This window comes from Mustela nivalis, assembly GCF_964662115.1.
Source record: "Mustela nivalis genome assembly, chromosome: 2".
Taxonomy (NCBI): Eukaryota; Metazoa; Chordata; class Mammalia; order Carnivora; family Mustelidae; genus Mustela; species Mustela nivalis.
The window spans coordinates 171,634,070-171,655,334 of record NC_139021.1 but is presented as its reverse complement, the minus strand read 5'-3'; the positions used below and the strand labels follow the sequence as shown (position 1 = coordinate 171,655,334).

The 21,265-nt window shown below is 42.5% G+C and overlaps 1 protein-coding gene across 4 annotated transcripts in view; it reads left to right on the top strand.

Moving 5' to 3' along the window:
• The window catches only part of ABLIM1 (actin binding LIM protein 1), a 299,644-nt gene that overhangs the window by 72,333 nt on the left and 206,046 nt on the right, over window positions 1-21,265 (top strand). Inside the window, exon 1 of one of the 4 annotated variants that reach the window (XM_082721484.1) lies at window positions 6,487-6,724. The exons of the other annotated variants lie outside the window; for them this stretch is intronic. Within the exon in view, the coding sequence (XP_082577610.1) occupies window positions 6,667-6,724 (58 nt within the window). The 5' untranslated portion in view covers window positions 6,487-6,666. Of the gene's footprint in view, window positions 1-6,486; window positions 6,725-21,265 lie in introns of those variants that run through there. 4 annotated transcript variants of the gene reach the window in all.

The window sequence follows — 21,265 nt, the reverse complement described above, 5'->3', positions numbered from 1 at the left end:
TCTGGAAACTCAGAGAAGGAGGCAGATGAGCCGTAGTTACTTTAGTGGAAGTTGGGGTGGGAACCAGAATCCAGCCTTCACCCCAGTCCCTGAAAAGCCTGATTATTCTGTACATGAGCTTCAGAACACCCAGATGAGATGATCTAAAGCACCCTCCCTCCACCAGATTCCACACCCTCCGTGTCTGTGTGCTCACAGGAATGGAACACAGCCTATCTGGAGTCTTCTGTTTGCAAGAGTACTTGACTGCTAAAGGTGATCTTGTCCTTGACCCCAGAGTCTGGTTTTTAGGGAGTCTAAAAACATTTAGCAAGACATCCTCAGAATTGACTTATTCTTAATTGGCTTAATGTTGTTGTTTTTGTTGTATCATTAAATTCCTTACACTAGACTTACCCTCTTGAATTTGGAACTGGGTAGGAAGATTGTTGTTTTGATTTTTTTATTAGATTTATAAGGTTGTGATATATGTAGTTACAAACTAGTCTAACCCCCTTTGGATCTTCAAATGAAAGTGGAAAGCAGGCAGAGACAAACCACTAAGATTTTCAAAAGTCAATAGGAAAGTCTTCGGAATAATTAGTTTGCCTGTGACCATAAGTAAATGGTTGCTTGCATTAGAGACTAAGTATGAATGTTTTACTGTCAGTTAACTGCTAACTAGGCAGGGTCATACAGAATGTTAAAGTCCCTCAGAGTGAGCTGGGAAGCTGAATTGAGTCAGCGGTTTGAGGGAGCATTTTCAGCCTCATTGAAATGTGCCATGTTTTCTCTTCCCACTAACTTTGGACCCTGCTTCCAAGGAGGTAGTGGACCAGCTTGGTGGAGGTACAAGCAGCCAAAGGTATAAGTGAGACGGAACGGATGTCGTAACATTGCTGGGGCAGGTACGTGTCTTCTAGGTGTGTATTTTCCTTTCCTACCCTCCAGCAACAAGAAATTCCATCCAAAATGCAGCCCTCTGTGCCTAACACTGTCAATAAATACCCTTGTCCTTTCTTTAGGGATGCAGCTATGTATGCAATATTTTACAGACGCCGTGGTTGTCTCTCCCTTCGGAGCCAAATGGAAATTAATGTAGAAATCATAAAAATCCAGACTCTAGGAAATCATGATGATTTAACCTAACACTTGATCCTCTTACAATGAAAGTGAGGTAGAATCTGCTCGTTCTGCGGTCATTTTCTTCCTTGTAGACTTGATCCTCACTGCTCTTTCTGAAGCACAGGAAGATTGGAATCCCCCCACCCCCATCCCGATCCTACAGCTTATTTGTGTCAAATGAGTCACCGAAGAGAAATGCCTGTTGTTTTCACAGGGAGTACAGAGGCCTTTTCGTCCCAGTAGCCAGCGACAGCAGGTGGGAGCAAGAGTCAAGGCAGACAAAGTAGGTAAGGGGGCCAGGAAGTAACAAGTCCACCACTGTCAACTCCTTAGTTAATGGCGGGGGCAGGGCACGATGCTGAAGGCTTCTCATGCCAACCACTAAGTACATTCTGTTTCTACTTCTTCCCTCTTTGTTTGAAAAGGTTTGCACGAATAACATCCTAGATATCGGTTAATTGGTAATTGCGGATTCTTTCAGCCGGACGGCAGGGAGAAGGCTTGAAGATGGTTACACTGGGTCATTGTATCACACCTCACTGTAGCATGGTGACTACGACCCTTGGAACTGAGTTGGAGTCCCAGCTCCTCTGTCTGCAAGCGGTGACCTTGAGAAAAGTCACTTTCTCTCTAGCCTTCATTTTCTCCTCTGTTAAAGAGGGATTAATAACACCCTGCTTCTAGGTACTGACCTTCTAAGATTGCTGTGGAGAATCCGGTTTCTGTGTGCTGGAGATTTTATCTCAAATCCTTTTTGACAAATACTGGCCAAAAAATAAATAAATAAAGGGAAAATAAAAAGAAACAGAAGGAGAAAGAAAGGGAAGGAGGGGGAGAAAAGGAGAAGAAGAGAAAAAGCTGACAGAAAATATCGGTGAGTTTTGTTGTCTCTCATCTCTTCTGATGTAGACAAAGCATACATTAGTGGCCCATTTTATAGGTTTAGAAGACAGCTTGGCAGTTTGCCTAGGATCACTGGTGAGCTAGACCCAGGTCAAGAACTTGGGTCCTTCTGCCCGTCCCTGGTCTAGTAAGTGTTGGCTGGCATCTCCAACCTGAACAGGAAACACTGCCCTGTACCATAGGCACGAAGCGGGGGAGCAGTGTGCTACGAAGGTTCTCCCCTCACTGCCGCCTTATGGAGACCAGTGCCAGCCAATGGCTGTGTCTCTTTGTGAATGAGATTAATTCAGGAGAATCTCATGAAAACAGAAAATGACTCAGAAAAAAAATGATTCTTTTGACATCAATAATAAGAACATGCCCCCACCCTCCCACCCTCAGTTTTCAGTGTTCTAGACTTTTTGCAAAAAAAGCATTAGCAGCCTTTGGGTATGCAGTAATTCTTGTATCACTAAACTCATGTTTTGCGTCAACTCATAATTTCAGGTGTGGTGGAAATGGCTTTGGCATTTTCTCTGATAAAATGATTCTCCCTGAGCTTTTGCAATGTCTTGAGGAAGTTCTAGCATCCTGGGCATGGCCTCTGATTCCAGCTGCTTGGGTCTGAGCCACAGCTGTATCTCTCGCAGGGGGAGTGACCTGGGGCAATTTCTTTAACTTCTCTCCACTTTAGCTGCCTCATCTTTAGGATGGAGATCTGGTGCATGCCTCAGAAGGTTATAAGAAATCAGCGAGGGAATCTTTGTTTGATGCCTGCAGAGAGAGAGAGAGAGAGAGCCCTCAGTACAGGGGAGCTATGAATAGTGACGAGGCCGTTCTGTTTGCGGTTTATGAAGCTGATAGGCGTGACCATAGGTAATGGGCATTGATATTCTTAGTAAAGTCCTTAACATTTTCTTTCCAGTCATAAAAATAATTACGTGGAATCTACCTGGAAATCAAAAGCAGAAACTGGGTTTGCTAGCACAAAGATACCTGTGTGCTATAAAGACCCTTCTAGTCTTGCGGAGTGCTTTGTGTTTAAGGGCTTGGTGAACTCCAAGTTCTTTCAGTTCTTAAAGTTGATCCTTCCAATGGAGTCACAGCTGAGTTTGGGTTGGAGCCAACCATCTGGGCTTATAACAAAGTATCAGCAGAACATAAGTTCAAGGGGAATGACAAATCAGTTCTTCCCTGTTTTCCTGTGCCTTTCTAGTTAGGGTCTGGAAGGGTCTTCTTCCTTATTGAATATGACTTTTTTTTTTTTAAAGATTTTATTTATTTATTTGACAGAGAGAGATACACCAAGAAAGGGAAGACAAGCAGGGGGAGTGGGAGAGGGAGAAGCAGGCTTCCTCCTGAGCAAGGAGCCCAATGCGGGGCTCGATCCTAGGACCCCGGAATCATGACCCGAGCCAAAGGCAGACGCTTAACGACTGAGCCACCCAGGCGCCCCGTGAATGTGACCTTTCAAGAAATGTCATTTTCATCTTTCCCAGAGGAATCATTTTTTTTTTTTAATGGAATTCAATTTGCTTTAGGTTTCTTTCTCTTCGCTGACTTTGAAAGATGAGGCTGGGGCCCATGCGTGTTTCCTTACTGATAGCGGCTCTTCCTGTCTCTCAGCTCTGCCATAAATCCCATTCGGGTAGGCTTCATCTCCTAGGCCAGGTCTTTTCACACAATCTCTTTTAAGATGTGCTGTTTGCCTAAGAACATGCAGCATCTCTGGGGACCATACCTTCCCTGCAGACCGAGCCGGGCGCCGTGGCCCGTCAAAGCCCCCAGATAGCAGAGCCGAGCGTTGCCGGGCAGAGTCGACCTGCTGCTGCATTCTGTGCCGCCTCGGGCCGGTCCCAAAAGTCCTCTGGCTTTAAGGTGTGTCATCTCTGACACTCTGAACGGAATTATCTCAAAAATCCTGTCCAGTGCTCTCCTTCCCTTGAGCAGGGTTTTGTGTGGAGTTATTTGTGCTGGGGTTAGGGTTCTCTGACCAAATAAATTTGGGAAATGCTTATCTTATTCTTCTCTTACAGAGTTAAAAGGCACACGTACATATTCATGTCGCTGAGAAATCCACGGTTAAGAAACCTAACAATGCTCAATCAAGTATTTCTCAAATCTAGGTGACTATGCAAATTAAAGCATTTTTATTCATTTACTTTGCTGACTGACAGTTGCTTTCCTGGGAAGAGTTCCGAGGGGTTCTGAGGGAGAGGCTTGCACTGAGGTTCCTAGATGATTGAGTTACGTACAGTGAGGAACATACAACAGTATCTCTGATTTTCCTTTTCCTTTTTCTTTTTTTTTTTTAAGAGAGCAGGCGTGCGAGTTGGGGGTGGGAGGGACAGATGGAGAGGGAGAGAGAAAATCTCAGGCAGGCTCCAGACCCTGCACAGAACCGACTTGGGGCTCCATCTCATGACCCTGAGATCATGACCTGAGCTGAGAACAAGAGTTAGACACTTAGCTGACTGAGCCACCCAGGCGCCCCAATATCTCTGATTTTTAAATGACCTTCTAGAAGTACCATTGCCATGTAATTAGAAAATGGTTGAACATTTTTTTTTAATATTTTATTTATGTATTTGACAGACAGATCACAAGCAGGCAGAGAGGTGGGTGGGGGGCGGGGGAGGAGGAAGCAGGCTCTCCACGGAGCAGAGAGCCCGATGCGGGGCTTGATTCCAAGACCCTGGGATCATGACCTGAGCCAAAGGCAGAGGCTTAACCCACTGAGCCACCCAGGCACCCCTGGTTGTATGTTTTAAACTGTTTTTGAGTGATTGGTTCGTGGAGTCTAATAAATCACCCAAGTATTTGTGTCAAATCTGGGAGGTTGTGGCTGGGAAGGAGCTGCTTTGCACTGGCTGATGGCTCCCAAAGTCAGTTTCAGTATCGGCTTGCCTTCCACCCTCGGCAGTCCTGCCTTATGAAGGGGCAAGGAACCCATGCAAGCTGCTTTTCGCTGGAGTCCTGGGTTAGCCCCAGGAAATAGTAGCAGCACTACACGTGGTTTCTTCCTCTGCTTTTCATGTCAAATACGGTAGGAATCATAATTTGGGATTTCAAGGGAATAGGGAAAACTAGCTTCCATTACATTTGAAATGAGGCTAATGATAATAAAAAACAAAAACAAACAAAACCCCGCAGTTGTGAAAGGCTCCTATTCCACTGTTTGGTAAGATTCCCAAGACACTAACAACAACAACAAAACCCCACTAGGGTAAAGCATGAAATCACTGCCATGAGAATGTTAGGCATTAGGCGTAATCAGAAGATTTCCATCAATGTGACTGGCCTTTTGGCAGCAGCTGACATAAGACAGCTCTGCGAATGCCAAGCATTTTATCAATGAGTGGTCCAGTTGTGATCCTTTGTCTGGCGCCTGGTGATTTGGCCAAGTCAGGAGAACGTTATCAGAAGCAAAAAGTTCCAGGCAGTGGCCTGGGCTAGCAGGAGAGTGGTTGGGGTAATCCAGGAGTATGACTGTCCCCAGAGCCATTTCAAAACAAAACAAAAAAGCCAGCTATAAGAGAGTAAGCCAGGGATGTGCAATTAATCAAACTTGATATTGAAACAATGTGATCATGTAGTCTTTCCTTCCAGTGGGTAGTTTATGGGCTTTATATTAAATTAATATCTCAGAATGGTTTGGGTGCTTATCTTAATTAGAGGAATTAAATGATTTACCCTCACACTTAAAACAATGATGTCAGTTTCCTCCAAGCTCCTAACCAGAGGCTGGGGGTAGTTGTCCTAAGTGTCTTTTCCCATTTAAACTGTATCTTCGTAATGTTTCCAATTTGCAAAAGCCCCTGTGTTCAAAAATAACTTGGAGAAACTCTGGACTGTGGGTGGCGGGTAATTCAACCCAGCATCAGGGCATTCCTGACTAAAGGAAAAAAATGTCTCTTTCCTGAGCCTTTCCGGATGAGGTCATTGTTTTCAGACAGCCTGTACCTAATATAAATGGGCTCAAAGTCCACGGCTTGCCTCAGACCAGTGTGTTGTCAGGGAACCACATCCCAAGCCATGAGGAATAGTCTGGCTGATAGTAAAAGGAACCTGCTCGAGTTATAGTATTTTTGTTAAATCCTTGTATTCAAAAAAGCAGTAAGTGCCCATCTGGTGAGACAATAATTCATTAAACGATAAAAATGAGGCAGAAGGCTTGGGAAGATCAATCTCTCTCTCTCTCTCTCTCTCTCTCTTTTTTTTTTTTTTTTGCCTCATGTGTCTGAGTTATTGTGAAATGACATTGACCAAAATCTGGATTCTGGATTGTGCAAAGTAGAGGAAAACCCGAGGGTCATTCCGGGTGCGTTTTAATGGCGGAAGGGATGATTTTCTGCAGGTGCGATGTCAGGGAACTGGTGTGTTCTTGAGTGGTCTTCAGAATTGGTGGGAGCCAGAGTGGGGAGGAGAAGAGGGTGAGGACTCTGTGCACGAGGAGGGAGCAAGAATCATGCAGGAAACTTCTCGTTCTTCCTGAGCTGGCTGGGGCACACCCTCTGGGTGGCACACCCCTTTCTGGAGTCCGGCTCAGCCCACGAACTCCTGGGAGGAAAGCCAGGAACCAAGCCTTCCCTCTGAGTAGATGCAGTCCTTCCGTGTGTGCCTGGCCACCTTGTGAAGAAAAGCTGACATCTTAAGCTCTGAGATCTGTGTGTTTAGTGAATGACCTGGGAACAGACTGAGTTCATGGAGCCTCATCACATGGTTGAAGACAACCAAGGTTTGTTTGACTGTTCATTTTGTAAACTTGGCATACATGCTGCCTGGGCCAGACCATGTCTTTAAAGATGGGGAGAGTTCAGAGGCGTTTCCGTTGGCTCAAATAGTTTTAGGCTTATTTACAATATATTAACACTCTATGTGCATAACTTTTTTTGTTGTTAAATATGTATCATCTTTGGCAATGTGTTTAAAGATATTATTAATATAATGAGGTTTTAAAATTGACATGACTATTTTGTAGTGGGAATCCAGCTAAATCAAATTAAATTAGGGATGCCTGGGTGGCTCAGTTGGGTAAGGTTCTGCCTTTGGCTCAGGTCATGATCCCAGGGTCCTGGGATGGAGGCCCATGTGGGGCTCCCTGCTCAGCAGGGGGTCTGCTTCTCTCTCTGCCCCTCCCCCATGCTCGTTCTCCCTCCCTCCCTTTCTCTCTCAAATCAACAAAATCTTTAAAAGAAATAAATTAAATTAAATTTAGATTGGTCTGTTGGAGCACTTTAAAAAGAGTCTTCAGTGACTGTGAGCGAAGCCTGTGATTCCATTTTTGCTCCTGTTCCCCACCCCACCACCCCCCCGTTTTTTAGGCCCCATTTCCATGACAATACTTCCATGTTAACATAGCTCTGAGATGAATTCTTTCCTCCTGAGGATGTCGTTTTTTTGTGCCCCGACATGGGGGCACGCAGGTGCTTTGAGTTTGGATCCCATCTCTAGAATGCTTCCCCCATAGTTGTGCTTTGTGGGAGTTCGTCCCCTGAAGAGACCGGCTTCAGGAGGGACCCAGCTTATCCTGCTCAGCACCCCCAGGGACTGGCAGACGCCGCCCCAACTTCACAGGTGGCCTGTTTCCCTGAAGCCAGCAGACTGTCGATTCATGTGGCCTCTTTTGATACTGGGCCTTTAAGATAAGAGATTGTAACTTATTTTGGCTTCAGAATAGGCTAGCGGGCAGTTCCATGTAAGGCAGATCCGCTCTGTACCCTCCCACCTTCACTTCCGAGCCCTCTGCCCTTCTCTGCTTACCGGGATGTCCAGTGAGCTGACAGTTGCCTTCCTACCCAGGACACGTAGGACCGGGGGACCTGGCTCTCCTGCCCCTCACATGTCCACACTTGTTGAGAGGTACAGGGGACCTGCAGGTTGGCACCCTCTGTGACTGATGAATAATTCGTGGTGACTTCTTGTGCTGGGAAACTTTCTCCTGCAAATGAATGTTATTTTGAAAGACAAGGCTGTTTTAAAATTCCGCCAATGTTCCGTATTCTTTATTGATCTCCCTTAGACATCCACTGGGAAGACAAAAGTTGAGAAACATCAGAAAAATAAAATGTAAAGCAGATAGGGGCCCCATGTGGGCAGTCAGCCAACTCTGTCAAAACTAGTTCCCCCTTATTCTTTCTGAAGTGTAACATCACCTGATGTTATAAAAGGCCTCTAGATGCTCAAATAATGTCTGGGCCCTCCTCGAAGATAGAAATCTGAATTTTAATTATAAGGTGCACCTTAATTAATATTAATGTATTACTAGTATTTGAAGTTGGAAACTCTGATTCGATGGCTTTTCCTAAGTGAAGGGATAAAATTAGAATATCTCAAAATGTCTGCATGTCTCTATTTGAATAAACTTGGAGCCCTCTCTTTTCCCGGCACTGTAAAAAGAGTGGATTTTGGTTTTGGTTTCCAGGAAAGGTAGGGCAGGTTTTAGAAAATCTTCCATGACAGAGAGATTATAAGTAAACTGAGTAAGCCATATATCTGATTATATTTTTTTGAGGTCAAACTGGAAAAAAAAGAAATAATCTTTCAAAAGAATTTCATTTCTTTTCTCCATTTTTTGACTACTCTTTCTTTCTACTCCATGGCATATTTTTAAGGGATTTGGAGTCTTTTCACTCGTTGCCAGCTGGAATTCACAGAGCGTGTATCTCTAGAACACTCAACAGTTGACTTGAATCTCAGTCATAATTAAATGGGAAGGCTGACAGATTATTCTGAGACTCAGAAACAGGCACACCTTATGTTTGGAACATAAGGACTTTCACTACCCTGCATTGTTTTAAAAGTATCCTCCATTGGGAAAATTGACAATACATTTCACTTACCTGCTTTTTAAATGGAAGGATATTCTGAATGGATCTATAACAAACAAGTTTGACCACTCTTAAAATTCTGTCTCTTTTTCCTGCAGCTGGGTTCCCAATACTTTAAAGCTTTAACAAAGCTATCCTTGCTCATCCATCACTCTTTAATGAGTACATCATTCTGTCCTTTCTCTCCTGGCACACCTTGAAAGCATTGGCTACTTAGAAGACAGTTGATTTACTACCTTCTGCTCTAAATGATACGCTTAAGAGCTGGTGTTTGCATACAATTAATAGTCGTTTAGGCATACAAGGCACCCAACCTACTCCTTTATATGAACATCTAACTGTTGGGGTGCCTGGCTGGCTCAGCGGGTGGAGCGTGCGATTCTCAGGTTGTGGGTTCCAGCCCCACGTTGGGTGTGGAGACCACTTAGAAATAAAATCTTTAAAGGTTGGGGTGACCATCAGGATATCAATTCAGAATACCGGGACTGGGATTTTGCAAAACTTATCTCTAAACCCCATTCCCTTCCAAAAAGGTGGGGGGGGGGTGAAACATGCTGGCGAGCACTCCTTTTAGATTTCATCTGAGAGAATGGAATGCTGGACAGGTTTTTCTGCTTTAAGAGGCAGTCACAGCTGCCACTGCAAATGAGCTCTGCCAAGGTCAGGGACCAGTGGGTCAATTAGAGCATGACATTGCCGGGGATATGCCCAAGCAGTGGGAGCCGGCCTCAGGAGCACCGGCTATCGGGTTGTCATAGAACAGTCAACAATAGAATGAGCTTTGAGAGGGCTTGTCCCCATCTCCCCTCCTGGTCCCTGTCTCTGCCCCTCCCCCTGCTGTTGATGCTTACAGGCTCCCTTGCCTGACTGCACCGAGGTACCTTGACCATCCCCCAAAGACCACATATCTTGAAGATCTTAATGGAATAGAAACTTCCTGAGCTGGTATTACTCTTCTTTACAATACTTTCCCTGGGACTCATACCTCATGCCGACAGGTGACTTGAAGGGACAGAGAGCTAGAAGGTGAACTGGAATGCAGAGTGCCCTTAGAAAAAAGGCACCACATTGGGGGAGTGGTATGATTTGGTGGAAAGCGCATCTCTTGACTCTTTTTAAATGACTTAAGTGGTCTGTTTTCCCGATTTTTCCTATACAAGATGTCGTTGCCTACATGAACCCTCAAATGCAGGTACAGATGCGTGAATTTAATCAGCCATTTTTCTTCTGAGGCTCCTGGCCTCACCCATGTCTTTATTGTTATTATTTTTTTTAACTTTAAAAGAACTCTCACTCTAATAGTCTGTCTCTCTAATTGGTAGCTTCCTCAGGGAGGGTCTGCTGATGTGTCATAGAGCCCAGGCTGGACTTGGCATTAAAGCAGCTCGTTAACGTTCTGTTTGTTACCATTAATTTATGAAGCATCTTTCAGCAGGTGGCAGGCACCGTGCTAGGTACTATCGGGTAAAATCTTTGTCATTTAGAATCCATAATCTTGGAAGGATCACTGGCATTATGTGCCAAAGATGAGCTGAGCAAGTCACCTACGTGACAAATTAATAACCTCCTGAGCAGGGTGAAGCATGCAAGTATAGGAATATAAGATGTTAGGGGAGATAGTCACCTCAGGAGATTACGATGCTGGCTAGGGAAGGCCCAGGGGCTCCTAGGGATAGAGATGAGCCCGGTGGTTTCAAGGGGCACAACCTGACCACAGATCATGTCTCACCGTGGTTCCAGCGTGGAGGAAGTTTGTCTCTTGTTCTCCAGAACCATCTCTGCCCCTTCTCACTGCCAAAGCCACAAGGGATTGGGGATTTACATTCCCCTTGCTAAAATGGTATTCTCTGGTGAATTTCAAAGGTAGTTTTTCTAATGTAAGCCAATAATTTCAGACTTGCAGGAGGAAAGTGGGTTCCGTCTGGACATGGTGTCAAGTTCTTGAGCTCTAGAGGCAGAGGGATTTGATTCCTAGCCTGGCTTTGGTATCTTCTAGCTGTGAAGTTCTCCAAGCCTGTTTCCACATCTATAAAATGGAGTTCATAGGTACTACCTTCTTTGTAAGATCATGAGTATTAAATGAATATGTTTACGTTTATAAAACCCATGACACAATACCTTACTTAATATAATGACTTACATAATTACTGGTTATGGTTCTACCTGAGAAATGTAGATGCTTCCAAATTATTTTGTTGAAGTGTCTTGGAATCCAAGACCTTGATTCAGTTTGGGTTTTTTTTTTTTAATTTTCTGTGTGTATTTTATTTTAAATTGTATAAATCATATAAGAATAAGCTTTTGTTATAAAATTTCAAATAATATATGAAAGGCAAGCGTTTCCTTGACCACCATTCAAACCTAGGGGGTAACTACTATTATCAGTTTTATTTTTTTCATTTTATTTTCAACAAAATAATTCATGTTTCTAGTCTTCCAAATGAAATAGTGTCTTCTCTCATGAGCGGGAGACAAAGGAATGAAAGCCAGGGATTCTAGAGTTTTCCTGGCCCGACTCCCTTCGATAACCCATCCCTCCCTGTTGCTCAGTGCAGCTCTTTACCTATTTCATAGTGTCTTTGGACACATGACCCAGCATGGTTTTTGAAAGTTTGGGGAGCCCCTTCTAACCTTTATGTTTTAGATATTATCTATTGTCAAGAGTATAGAAGAGTTAATTAAATCCTAAACTTCCTTTGTAGTAAATCAATAGATAATGTCTACCATGAAAAAAAAAAATACCAAGAGATGACCATGGAAACATCTTATTTAGAGAAATGGAATTAAGTACCAGAATAAATAGCTTAAAAAAAAGTTGAAAGAGGTTGTTGCCTCCTCTCTCTTATCCCATTTCCACCTATGCCAAAAGGGACCTTCCAGCTTGGCACAGAACCTCATGTCATTTTCAGCAGGCATCCGTGAGGATTAGTCTCTGGGCAGAGAGATGAGGAGGGGGAATGGAGGTGTAACTCCTTCCCATAAAGACTGTCAGGGCTGTTCAGTCTTATCCTTCATCCCTGCCTTCAGTGGTACCAGGTACCCCCAATACCAGCCCCTTCCTGGTGTGCCCCAGTAGGCATCTCTCCCTCCAGCTTAACTTACAGCCTCCCTGCTCTTTGCAGATATCATTCATTCACTTTCCAGCTTCCAAAACGGTGTCCACACCTCGTCTGCTGGTGTTCCTCTCTTGTCGTTTTGGGGTTTTTTCAAGATGCAGAGATAAACACATGATCAAAGCACTATGTTTAACCAGAACCTTGAAGTTTTGGAACTCAGTTACTGCCTTATACTCTAATTATCCGCCTCCTTTTGTTTCCTTTCCTACAGCAGAAGTAGAAGTTCTTTGATATTAGAAACTATAATTTTTATATCTTTCAGAAATCTCTGTGATTGAGTCCATGGTAGATGCTCACTAAATTTTATTGATTAGTTATTTATCCTTTGTTCTTTGGCTGTCGAGGGACATTTATGTCCCCTATACGTCCCCTATATATGTTCCTATATGTCCCCTATATGTCCCCTATACTTTATACTTCCCCTATACTTTAGCAGTATGGTCATGTAAGAACCAGGTCATTTAAAAAAATTTCAACTTTCTCATTTTTGCCTTTAAAATTCCAGGGAAATACAAGAATTAGCAGTCAGTATTTTCAGGCAAATAAGTTCTATCCATTGCCTATTGCTGTTTTATACCCATCCCAATTCAGAAATGTAAAACAATGATCTTTTATTATGTTTCATAAATCTGCATACTGAGGGTCAGTGGCTTTCTTTGCCATTAGCGGGCAGTTCGGCGGACTTACTCCTGTGTTTGGAGGTAGCTCTGCTCCATGCATCACTCACCCTCCTCTTGGCACCAGCAGGTTTGTCAAGCATGTCCTCATCACAGGGAAAGAGAAGGACAAGAGAGCTAGCACAAACATGCCTGGTCTCTTGGGGCCTAAGTTCAGAAATGACACACTGACATGTCTTCTTTACTCTTCTGGCCAGAGCAAGTCTTGTGGTCAAGCCCAGTCTCAAAGTGAGCGGACATTGGAAAGTGACATGGCAAAGGACTTGGCTACAAGGAGGGATAAATTAGGGTCACTGATGCCTACAGGGTCCTGTGCCCGTAGCAAGGGCATTGGTGAGAGTGATCCCTTGTTGACACCAAAATAAAAGTCTATGCCTCGTTAATCTGGCGGAACTTTTGTTTTTTATTTTTAAGAAGAGAAAGACTAGTTTAACCCACAGGGACCTTGCTAACCGTACTTGAGGAAGTGATCTACAGATGAAGCCAATGAACACTGATGTATGTAGAGCAAAAAAATCTAAGAAAGAGAAGTTTGAACACTTTGGGTGACTAGCCTAAAGCAAACTCTTTGTCAATGACAAGATAGTAACTGTTTTTAGCCTTTGTCAGCCAAACAGTCCTTCTTGCAACTCACCAACTGTGATTGTAACACAGGAGCAGCCGTGGATAATACAGAAATGAATGGATATCACTGAGTTCCAATAAAACTTTGCAAAGGCAGACGGCAGGCATTTTTGGATCGTCTACTGAGCTAGAATAGTGAAGGAAATAAGAAAGAGTCAGCTAAGGAAAGCTTTTTGAAAAAGGAACAACTATCTTGAAGGCAGTAAAGATTAATGTCGCTTACCAAGATATCTTTTAGAGAAGTCAGTAAAACCCGTATGGTCATTCAATAGACAGATTTTCCCACAGGCTAATGTGGCTCGAGCAGAGTGAAAACGCCACCTTCGTCCACGTTATTACTCGTTATAAATCATTTCTGCCTCTAAAAGCCTGTTTGAAAACACGCTTACCGAGAATGTTGATGCTTTTGTTTAGCTGGAGAAAGAGGGGGAAAGAGGGTTTAGAAATACAGCACAAGAAACACCTAATTAAAATGATTTGATTTTATGCCACTTTAAAGATTTTACTTGACCGACGTGACCTAGATTTGTATAAGGGAGCTAAGGGGATTAATAGGGATGATTTATTTTTAACTTCTAAGAATATACAGGATTCAAGTGGACGTTTGTCCATCTCAGTTGTATTTCACTTAGAATTACTTAGCAATCTTCATGAGTTTTTTTTGTTTTGTTTTGTTTTTGTGGTTTTTTTCTACCCCTATATTTGAAGATAGAAAAAAAGCTCAGAATGCTGTTGGGAAATGAAGGGTCTTTCTTTCTCAAAATCTTCAATACCTGTTTATTCATTTACATTCAGCCTGTCAGTAGCCTGTTACGTGGGTAGGTTTCTGCTCATTAAACTCAGATATAGGGGCGCCTGGATGGCTCAGTTGTTAAGCGTCTGCCTTCAGCTCAGGTCATGATCCTGGCGTCCTGGGATCGAGCCCCATCTTGGGCTGCTTGCTCAGCGGGAAGCCTGCTTCTCCCTCTCCCCCTTCCCTTGCTTGTGTTCCCTCTCTCGCTGTGCCTCTCTATCTGATAAATAAATAAATAAATAAATAAAATCTTTAAAAAACAAACTCAGATACAGAAGTCTGGAGTATTGCTTTTAGAAAGGTGGGAAAAAGGAATGCCCCTTGGGTAAGAGTCTCAGTTCTCTTAAATGTTTCCTAAAGCTTCATATCTTTCTTAATGTTTGTTTCTTGGTTTTTCTCTCCTTGTGGAAGATGTCAAAATATACATGGAAGATGGGCACTGGAAGGTATTGTCCATTTCACTCATTTCACATTTTTTTTTTTTTTTTTTTTGAGATCCGGATTCATACCAGTTACTGTCCTAGGACCTGGAGTTGCCTCAGTTGAAAAAGCTGACCCCTCCCTTCGTAGCACCCACAGGCTGGCATCAGCTATGGACATGTGGACCACAGCATGTCAACGTGCCCCTGGGAATCCCAGGGTGGGAGGGAACCAGCCTCCTTCAGAAATTAAGAGGGACTTTTCCCAAAGTAAATAAACTCCCTCCTGATTTTACATACCTCTGATTAAAATCAAACTGCACCTTAAAAGGATTTAGAATTTTCTTCAGAGTCATTACACCCAAGGTTGGCAAAAAATTAAAAGAAATCCTGGGGAGGTTTTGAGAACACAATCATTTGAAATCCCCTGGGTTTCTTAGAAAACACCATTTTCCCAGGTAACATAATCCTGTTTTAAGGGCACTCTCACTGTTACTGATTATTATCTTACATCCTTCGTAAGATACATTTGTATACATGTTTTCCTTCTTTTTTTGGGAAGTTCTCTTTCCTCTATGTCAGTTACTTTCCCAGTGTTTTGTGTTGAATTGTCCTTTACAAAACATGTTGAGTCCTAACACCCCCACCCCCCCACCCCCCCACCCCCCCGCCAGTGAATGTGACCCTATTTGGATCTAGGGTCTTTGCAGATGATCAAGATAAGATGAGTTCATTAGGGTGGGTCCTGATTCAGGATGACTGATGTCCTTTTTAAAATGGGAAATTTGGACGCACAGGTAAAATGATGTGAAAACTCAGGGAGAAGACAGCCATCTACAAGCCAAGAACACCTGAGGCCACCAGGAGCCAGGAGCAATGTGGAGTACAGATCTCCCTCTCAGCTGTCCAAAGGAACCAACGCAGCTGACACCTTGAGCTCTGACTTTTAGCCTCCAGAACTGGGAGACAATACATTTCTGTCATTTAAGTGAATCAGTTTATGCTACTTTGTTAAGGCAGCCCTGGGAAGTGATAACATTGATGCATAAAGTCATTGTGAACCTTACAGAGTGGATGCATGTCAATAAATGTGCACCTTAGTGACTGTCGCACAGGATTATTTTATTACGGTGTGGGTTTCAGCCTGGGGGGTACCAGTGTGGGGCAGTCTGTATAGATCCTACGTGCTATACTGTTTGTATGTGTATGTATACATCCTACATCCTTTTCGTAGGAAAGCAGATGTAGACATGTCTTTATAAAGACATACTTCCCAAAGAGGATATCCAAAATGGCCAATAAGCATGTGGAAAAAGTCTCACCATCATGAGTCATCAAAATGCAAGTTAAAACCCCAGTGAGATGCCATTATTCATCTATCAGAATGGCTAAAATTACAAGGACCCTTAGCACTAAGTCTAGGTGAGGAACTGAACCAGTCATTTTGGAAAGCGCTGTCCAGTGCCTTCCGAAGCTGACATAGGCCTATTCTACACCAGGTGTGTACTCAAGAGAAATGAGTATGTATCCACGAATGGACACATAATAGTCATAGCAGTTTTATTCATAATAGACCCAAACTGGAAAAACCCAAATGTCCCAAAACAGGAGAATGGATAATTTAGTTGTGGTTGTGGTGTAGTGTTCAAAGGGAACATTACTTAGGGTGGGAAGAACTACCAATACACAAAATGTGAATGAATTGAACAGGCATTATGCCGAGCAAAGAAGCCACAGATTTATCTCAAGGTAAAAAAACAAGCAAAGCATCTCCTATGATAAGTCAGAATCGTGGTTGCCTGGAGGAAGGGATTTGCAGTATTGACTAAATACAGAGGAACCTACTAGGGTGTTGAGAATGTTCTAGATCTTGATCTGAGACGTAGTTACATGGTTGTACACAGGTAAAATTTCACTGAGCTCTGTACAAGAGGTTTTTGAACTTTACCATAAGATGTATTTCAATAAAAAATTTAACTTTAGAAATTACCTTGAAATAGATTTGAATGACATGGGAGAAATTCTGATAAGCAAAAGTTGTAAATTGCACATATAATGTGATTTGAACCCCATGAAATATTTTATGGGAGAAAACTGAAAGACAAAAATTAATATTAATACTGATGTATTAATAGTGGTTTCTGGATGGTGGGATCATGTTACCTCCATTTCTTTATGGTTTTCAGTGTTTCTCAAATTTTCTCTAATGAAGTATATCAGAAATGGAAATATCAAAATCAAATGGAAGAAACTATAGGTAAGAAAATACATGACATATCTTGACCCTCAGTTATAAACCAAGTTTGCAATTCTAGGGGTGAATTCGCCACTCAGAGATGGGTGAATTGGCCACTCAGAGATGGGTGAATTCATAGGGGAGAGTTACAGAGGGCTTCGCAGGGCAGTAAACCCAAGGAGGAGGGACGGACGGTGTGGAGGGAAGGGTGTGGTTGAAATCAAGATTCGTAGGTGGTCAGTTAACCTAGTGTGATGTTTTTTCAGCCTGGTCTTTGTTTCTATCTACTCTATGGATTCTGTGGAACTTCAAGTATCTACTTGCTTTTTTCTAGGACTCTAACATGATAATCTTTTAAACCATTTGTAATTCGTATTCTTAAAAAGCTCTTTTTCTATCCTTTTGGATCCTTAGGCATTACCATTTGCTCGGTTCTCTATTTCGAGGCTGCCTCCCCCCCCCTGCTCTGCTTCTCCATATGCCCGTGTGAGTTTAAAAATTGTGCCAAGCAATTCTCTCCTTCTGAAAAAATAAATAAATAAAAGAACCACAGACACACACACACACACACACACACACACACACACACACACACGGAGCTCCAAATGATCCATCTGTCCTGTTGAAGACATCCACCACCCACTTCATCCTGGTGCAGGCTATTTTTGCTTGCTTTGTCTTGAGAGCTCCAATATCGGAAGCCTTTATAGAGGCTTCTATGAAAAGCAAGGCACTTTGTTTTTCTATTTTATACCTATTACAGGGCTATGCACAAGGAGATGTTCGATAAATGCTGATTAAATTGTCTTTATACAGATCATGGTCCATGCTACCTTTCGATTTTCCTGGGAAGTTTTACTGATGGGTACACATTTATAATTATGAAATGGATTGTGGAAAAGGTAATATTCTTTAGAATCCAATATTTCTCTAAATCTGTTCTCTGCAAACCTATATCCTCTTAGATGAGTTTAATTACTACATTTTTAAATTATCCATGATAAATGTATTGAAGCCTTCTGTGAGTGGTTTTTTGGTTTTGTTATGTTTTTTTTAACTGCTTCTCTCCTTTTCTTGGCAAGATAAGTAATAGCATTATGCTGTGTTACTGGAAATTTTAATCAATAAAATGCATGCGTCTTTAATTAGAATGCTAGGAAGTACTGCTGAGTTGCATTTTGTTAATGCAATGAGCTGAGAGGTTCAAGCATTTATGCACAAAGGGTCAATTTGAGTAAATTGAGTCTAGATGGGCAATTCTAATATTCTTTCCCAGATAACCTACAAGAAGATTCATTTTAAGGTCCAGTGCTCATAAATATTTGTAAACCATCTCCCGTGAAGCAAACACAGAAATGGAGAAGGCCACCTTTGCTTTCAAGAAGTTCATGGTTCAATGATTTTTTTCCTCTTTCATCTATTCCTATGGCTCCAGCCTTCACTTTGATGGACACTGCCAGAGATACGGCTCTGGCTTTGACTTTTCCACTGAGACTCAGAGGAACATTCCCATTTGTCTGCTAGACACCACTTTGTAGATACTATGATGACATCCTAAACTCATTATGATATCTGAAATTAGTTCATTATCAACAAAACTCAATCTCTTTCCTGTATCTCTTGTCTCAATGGCTGTACTTCTTTTTCCCTAGTCACTCAGGCTCTATTCTTTGGAGTTCTAACCAAACCCCTCGTATCACAGATTTATTTCCCCTTTAGTAAGCATCCCGCATCTTTGTATTCTCGCCATTTGTCCATTGGAGTCAAGTCGTATAAACACTGCCCATCCTCAGTGTGGCTGGGTGTATGAATCCAAGCAAGAAAAGGATGGCTCTATGAGGTACTCTGTATTGTGGGAAGATGTTAGAATTGTCACATGTTCCTTATCTACTAACAACTTTGTCTTACCCTACTTGCCCCATGGTTAGTCAAGCTTACCTATCTCTTGTCCCATCTCATCCTGGATTAGGTGTTCTCCCTGTCTGATTCCTTCTCCCATGTGCTGATTCATAATTGACTCCTTTCCCGTTTCCACTTCCCTTTTTGTTTCCGTACTTCCAGAGACAGACAGCTCTTCCTCCCCCAGGGACTGCCCCTTCAAAGTTGGTATAGTCTGAAGTGTTCCTATCCAGACTGCTGACCCAGGCAGCCTCCCAGATGATGGGCCTGCCCCCATCAATGACGTGGTATCAACAGCAGTCAGTTCTGGGACTCCAGAAGTAGGTATTGCATTTGTTATCAGTTCCAAAGTTCATGAAATGGGTGTTTACCATGTGGTAATCACACCCAGATTATGATTTATAGCATATTGGAGAGAAGCTATGATTTTTGCATCAGGAGAAATATTAGAGGTAAAACTTAACAGGGAAACATGGATGAATTTCAAAACCATGCTGAGAGAAGAAGCTAGAGGCAAAGGGGTAGAGCCTGGATATCTATGTTTATGAAGTTCTAGAACATACCAAAGTGGTGACCAGAACAGTGGTTGTCTCTGGTGTGGAGATGAGCATAAGGGCGAAGGAGCACAGGGACTTTTCTGTGGGAATGGAAGTATTCAATATCTTGATAGAGATGTGGGTTACATGGGTGGATGCATATGTCAAAACTCATTGACTTGTACACCCAAGATCTATGCTTGTCACTATGTAAATTAGACCTTAATTTTATAAAAAAAAAAAAAAGTTTAGGGAAAAGTTACAGAGTAGTGTGTATGATTTAATCCTACGAGGGATTAAAGATCCAAGATTATATAATGTGGATATAAACAATAATATAATGGAGAAAGGACAGTTTCTATTTGTCACATGGAAGAAAATGTGACAAACTTTGCTCTGAAAATGCTACTAGTATTACACACATAATTGTTGGGGGAATACAGGGATGTGCACACGGTGGCTCAGGACAGAGGTGCCTTAATTAAAATCTGATTTTACAAATGAGAAGGTATGACTCTTTTATGTAAAAACTGCCAACGCTTCTCAAATCTGGTACCCCACCACGTTCTGCCAGTACCCAAAATAAATCATAACTGTTTGGTTTAAGCTCAGTGAGTGGGAGGGTTTACACCGAGGTTTGAAAGAACTTGTACACAGGTCCCAGACTGCTGGCCCACAGGCGTGGTAGGCCTGGAAGCATGTTTTCTCGTGTGTGTGTGTGTGTGCGTGTGCGCACGCGCGTGCACGCGCCCCTATGGGCATGGGCGGGGTGGGTGAGAGAGACAAATTTTTTTTGTTGTTTTTCGGGTTTTTTTTTTTAGCTAGTTGCAAATGTTTGAAATTTGGGAGATTTCACATAAAAATCTGAACATCTGGCCCTACTTGGCCTGCATCCCAAACTAGCAATAATTGTCTGGATCTGAGTAGTGGCTGCTTCTTTAGGGAGGACTGTACTTTACACATATCCTAAGGCTCACGAGTATCTCAGGACCAACCTATGGCCTCAATTGTTTTAATTTCTATTGTTAATCCCACATCTATGTCCAGAGCTCCTCGTAGGGACTAGGATCTGCTAAGGGCTTTAGTAGATACATAGAGGAGTTACTATTATTGTATCCATTTTACAGATGAGGTAGTCAAGGTTGAAATAAGTGAAAAACTCACCTGAGTTTGCCCAATGGTACGTAGCAGAACTAGGTAGGATCTGAACGAAGTTCTCTGACTCCAGAGCCCAGGCATGCACTTATCCACCACATTGTTGTTCTTCTTTATGCATTTTCAACTTAGGTTCATCCATTATTTAGTACTTAACCTCTGGGTTAGTTGAGTTCTTATTAGTTTCCTTACGATTTATTTTGATAGATGAATCGCCAGTCTCCAACCTCTCTTGATTTTGCATCCTAGCATTAAAAAAGTAAAACAACACATAGCTATGTGTATTAATTGCTGATAAACAATGCACTTGAACTGTATTAATGTTGTGTACATTCTAAAGCATATGCATACTTTAAAATGTTAAAGGAGACACACACACACACATATGCTCTAGAGTTTTCTTTCTACATTGCAGTAGATCATCTTACAGTGATTACATACCCTAGTTTGACAAACAGGAAACAAAATGATACCTGGATGATGATTCTTCCTGAAAGCATCTTTCACATCAAAGACTCCCAATTTTGCATCCCATAAAATTGTCCCTTCCAAGTCAAAGGTGCCGTGGAAGTCACCAGACCAGCTCAGACTATAGAGAGACAAGGGCAGGTTCCCCATTGTTAGAAAAAGCATTGTCCATCCGTAGCCACATTTAAAACACCGTGTTCTGAAGCCTTTTACAGCCCTGAAATTCCGAACAGTCAGAGACATCTTTTATTTATATTAAGTTCTTGGACCTGCCTTTGGGGAATTTAGGTTCTCTTCACACATCGAGCTCTGACTGTGGGTTTCGTTTCAAGGGGAGCAGTGACCCCTGGGTCTCAGTTTCTCAGTCCGAGTTGTAGGGGCTTCCTGTAGCATGTGTCACCCCCTCCCCTCTCAGGACAGCTGCCGTGATGAACCCGTTTCTGGTTATAAGGTTCTTTGACATAAACAAGTGCTGAGTGGGGCAGTTACTACTGAATCAGGCTGAGGCACTGGTGGCCGTGTGCCC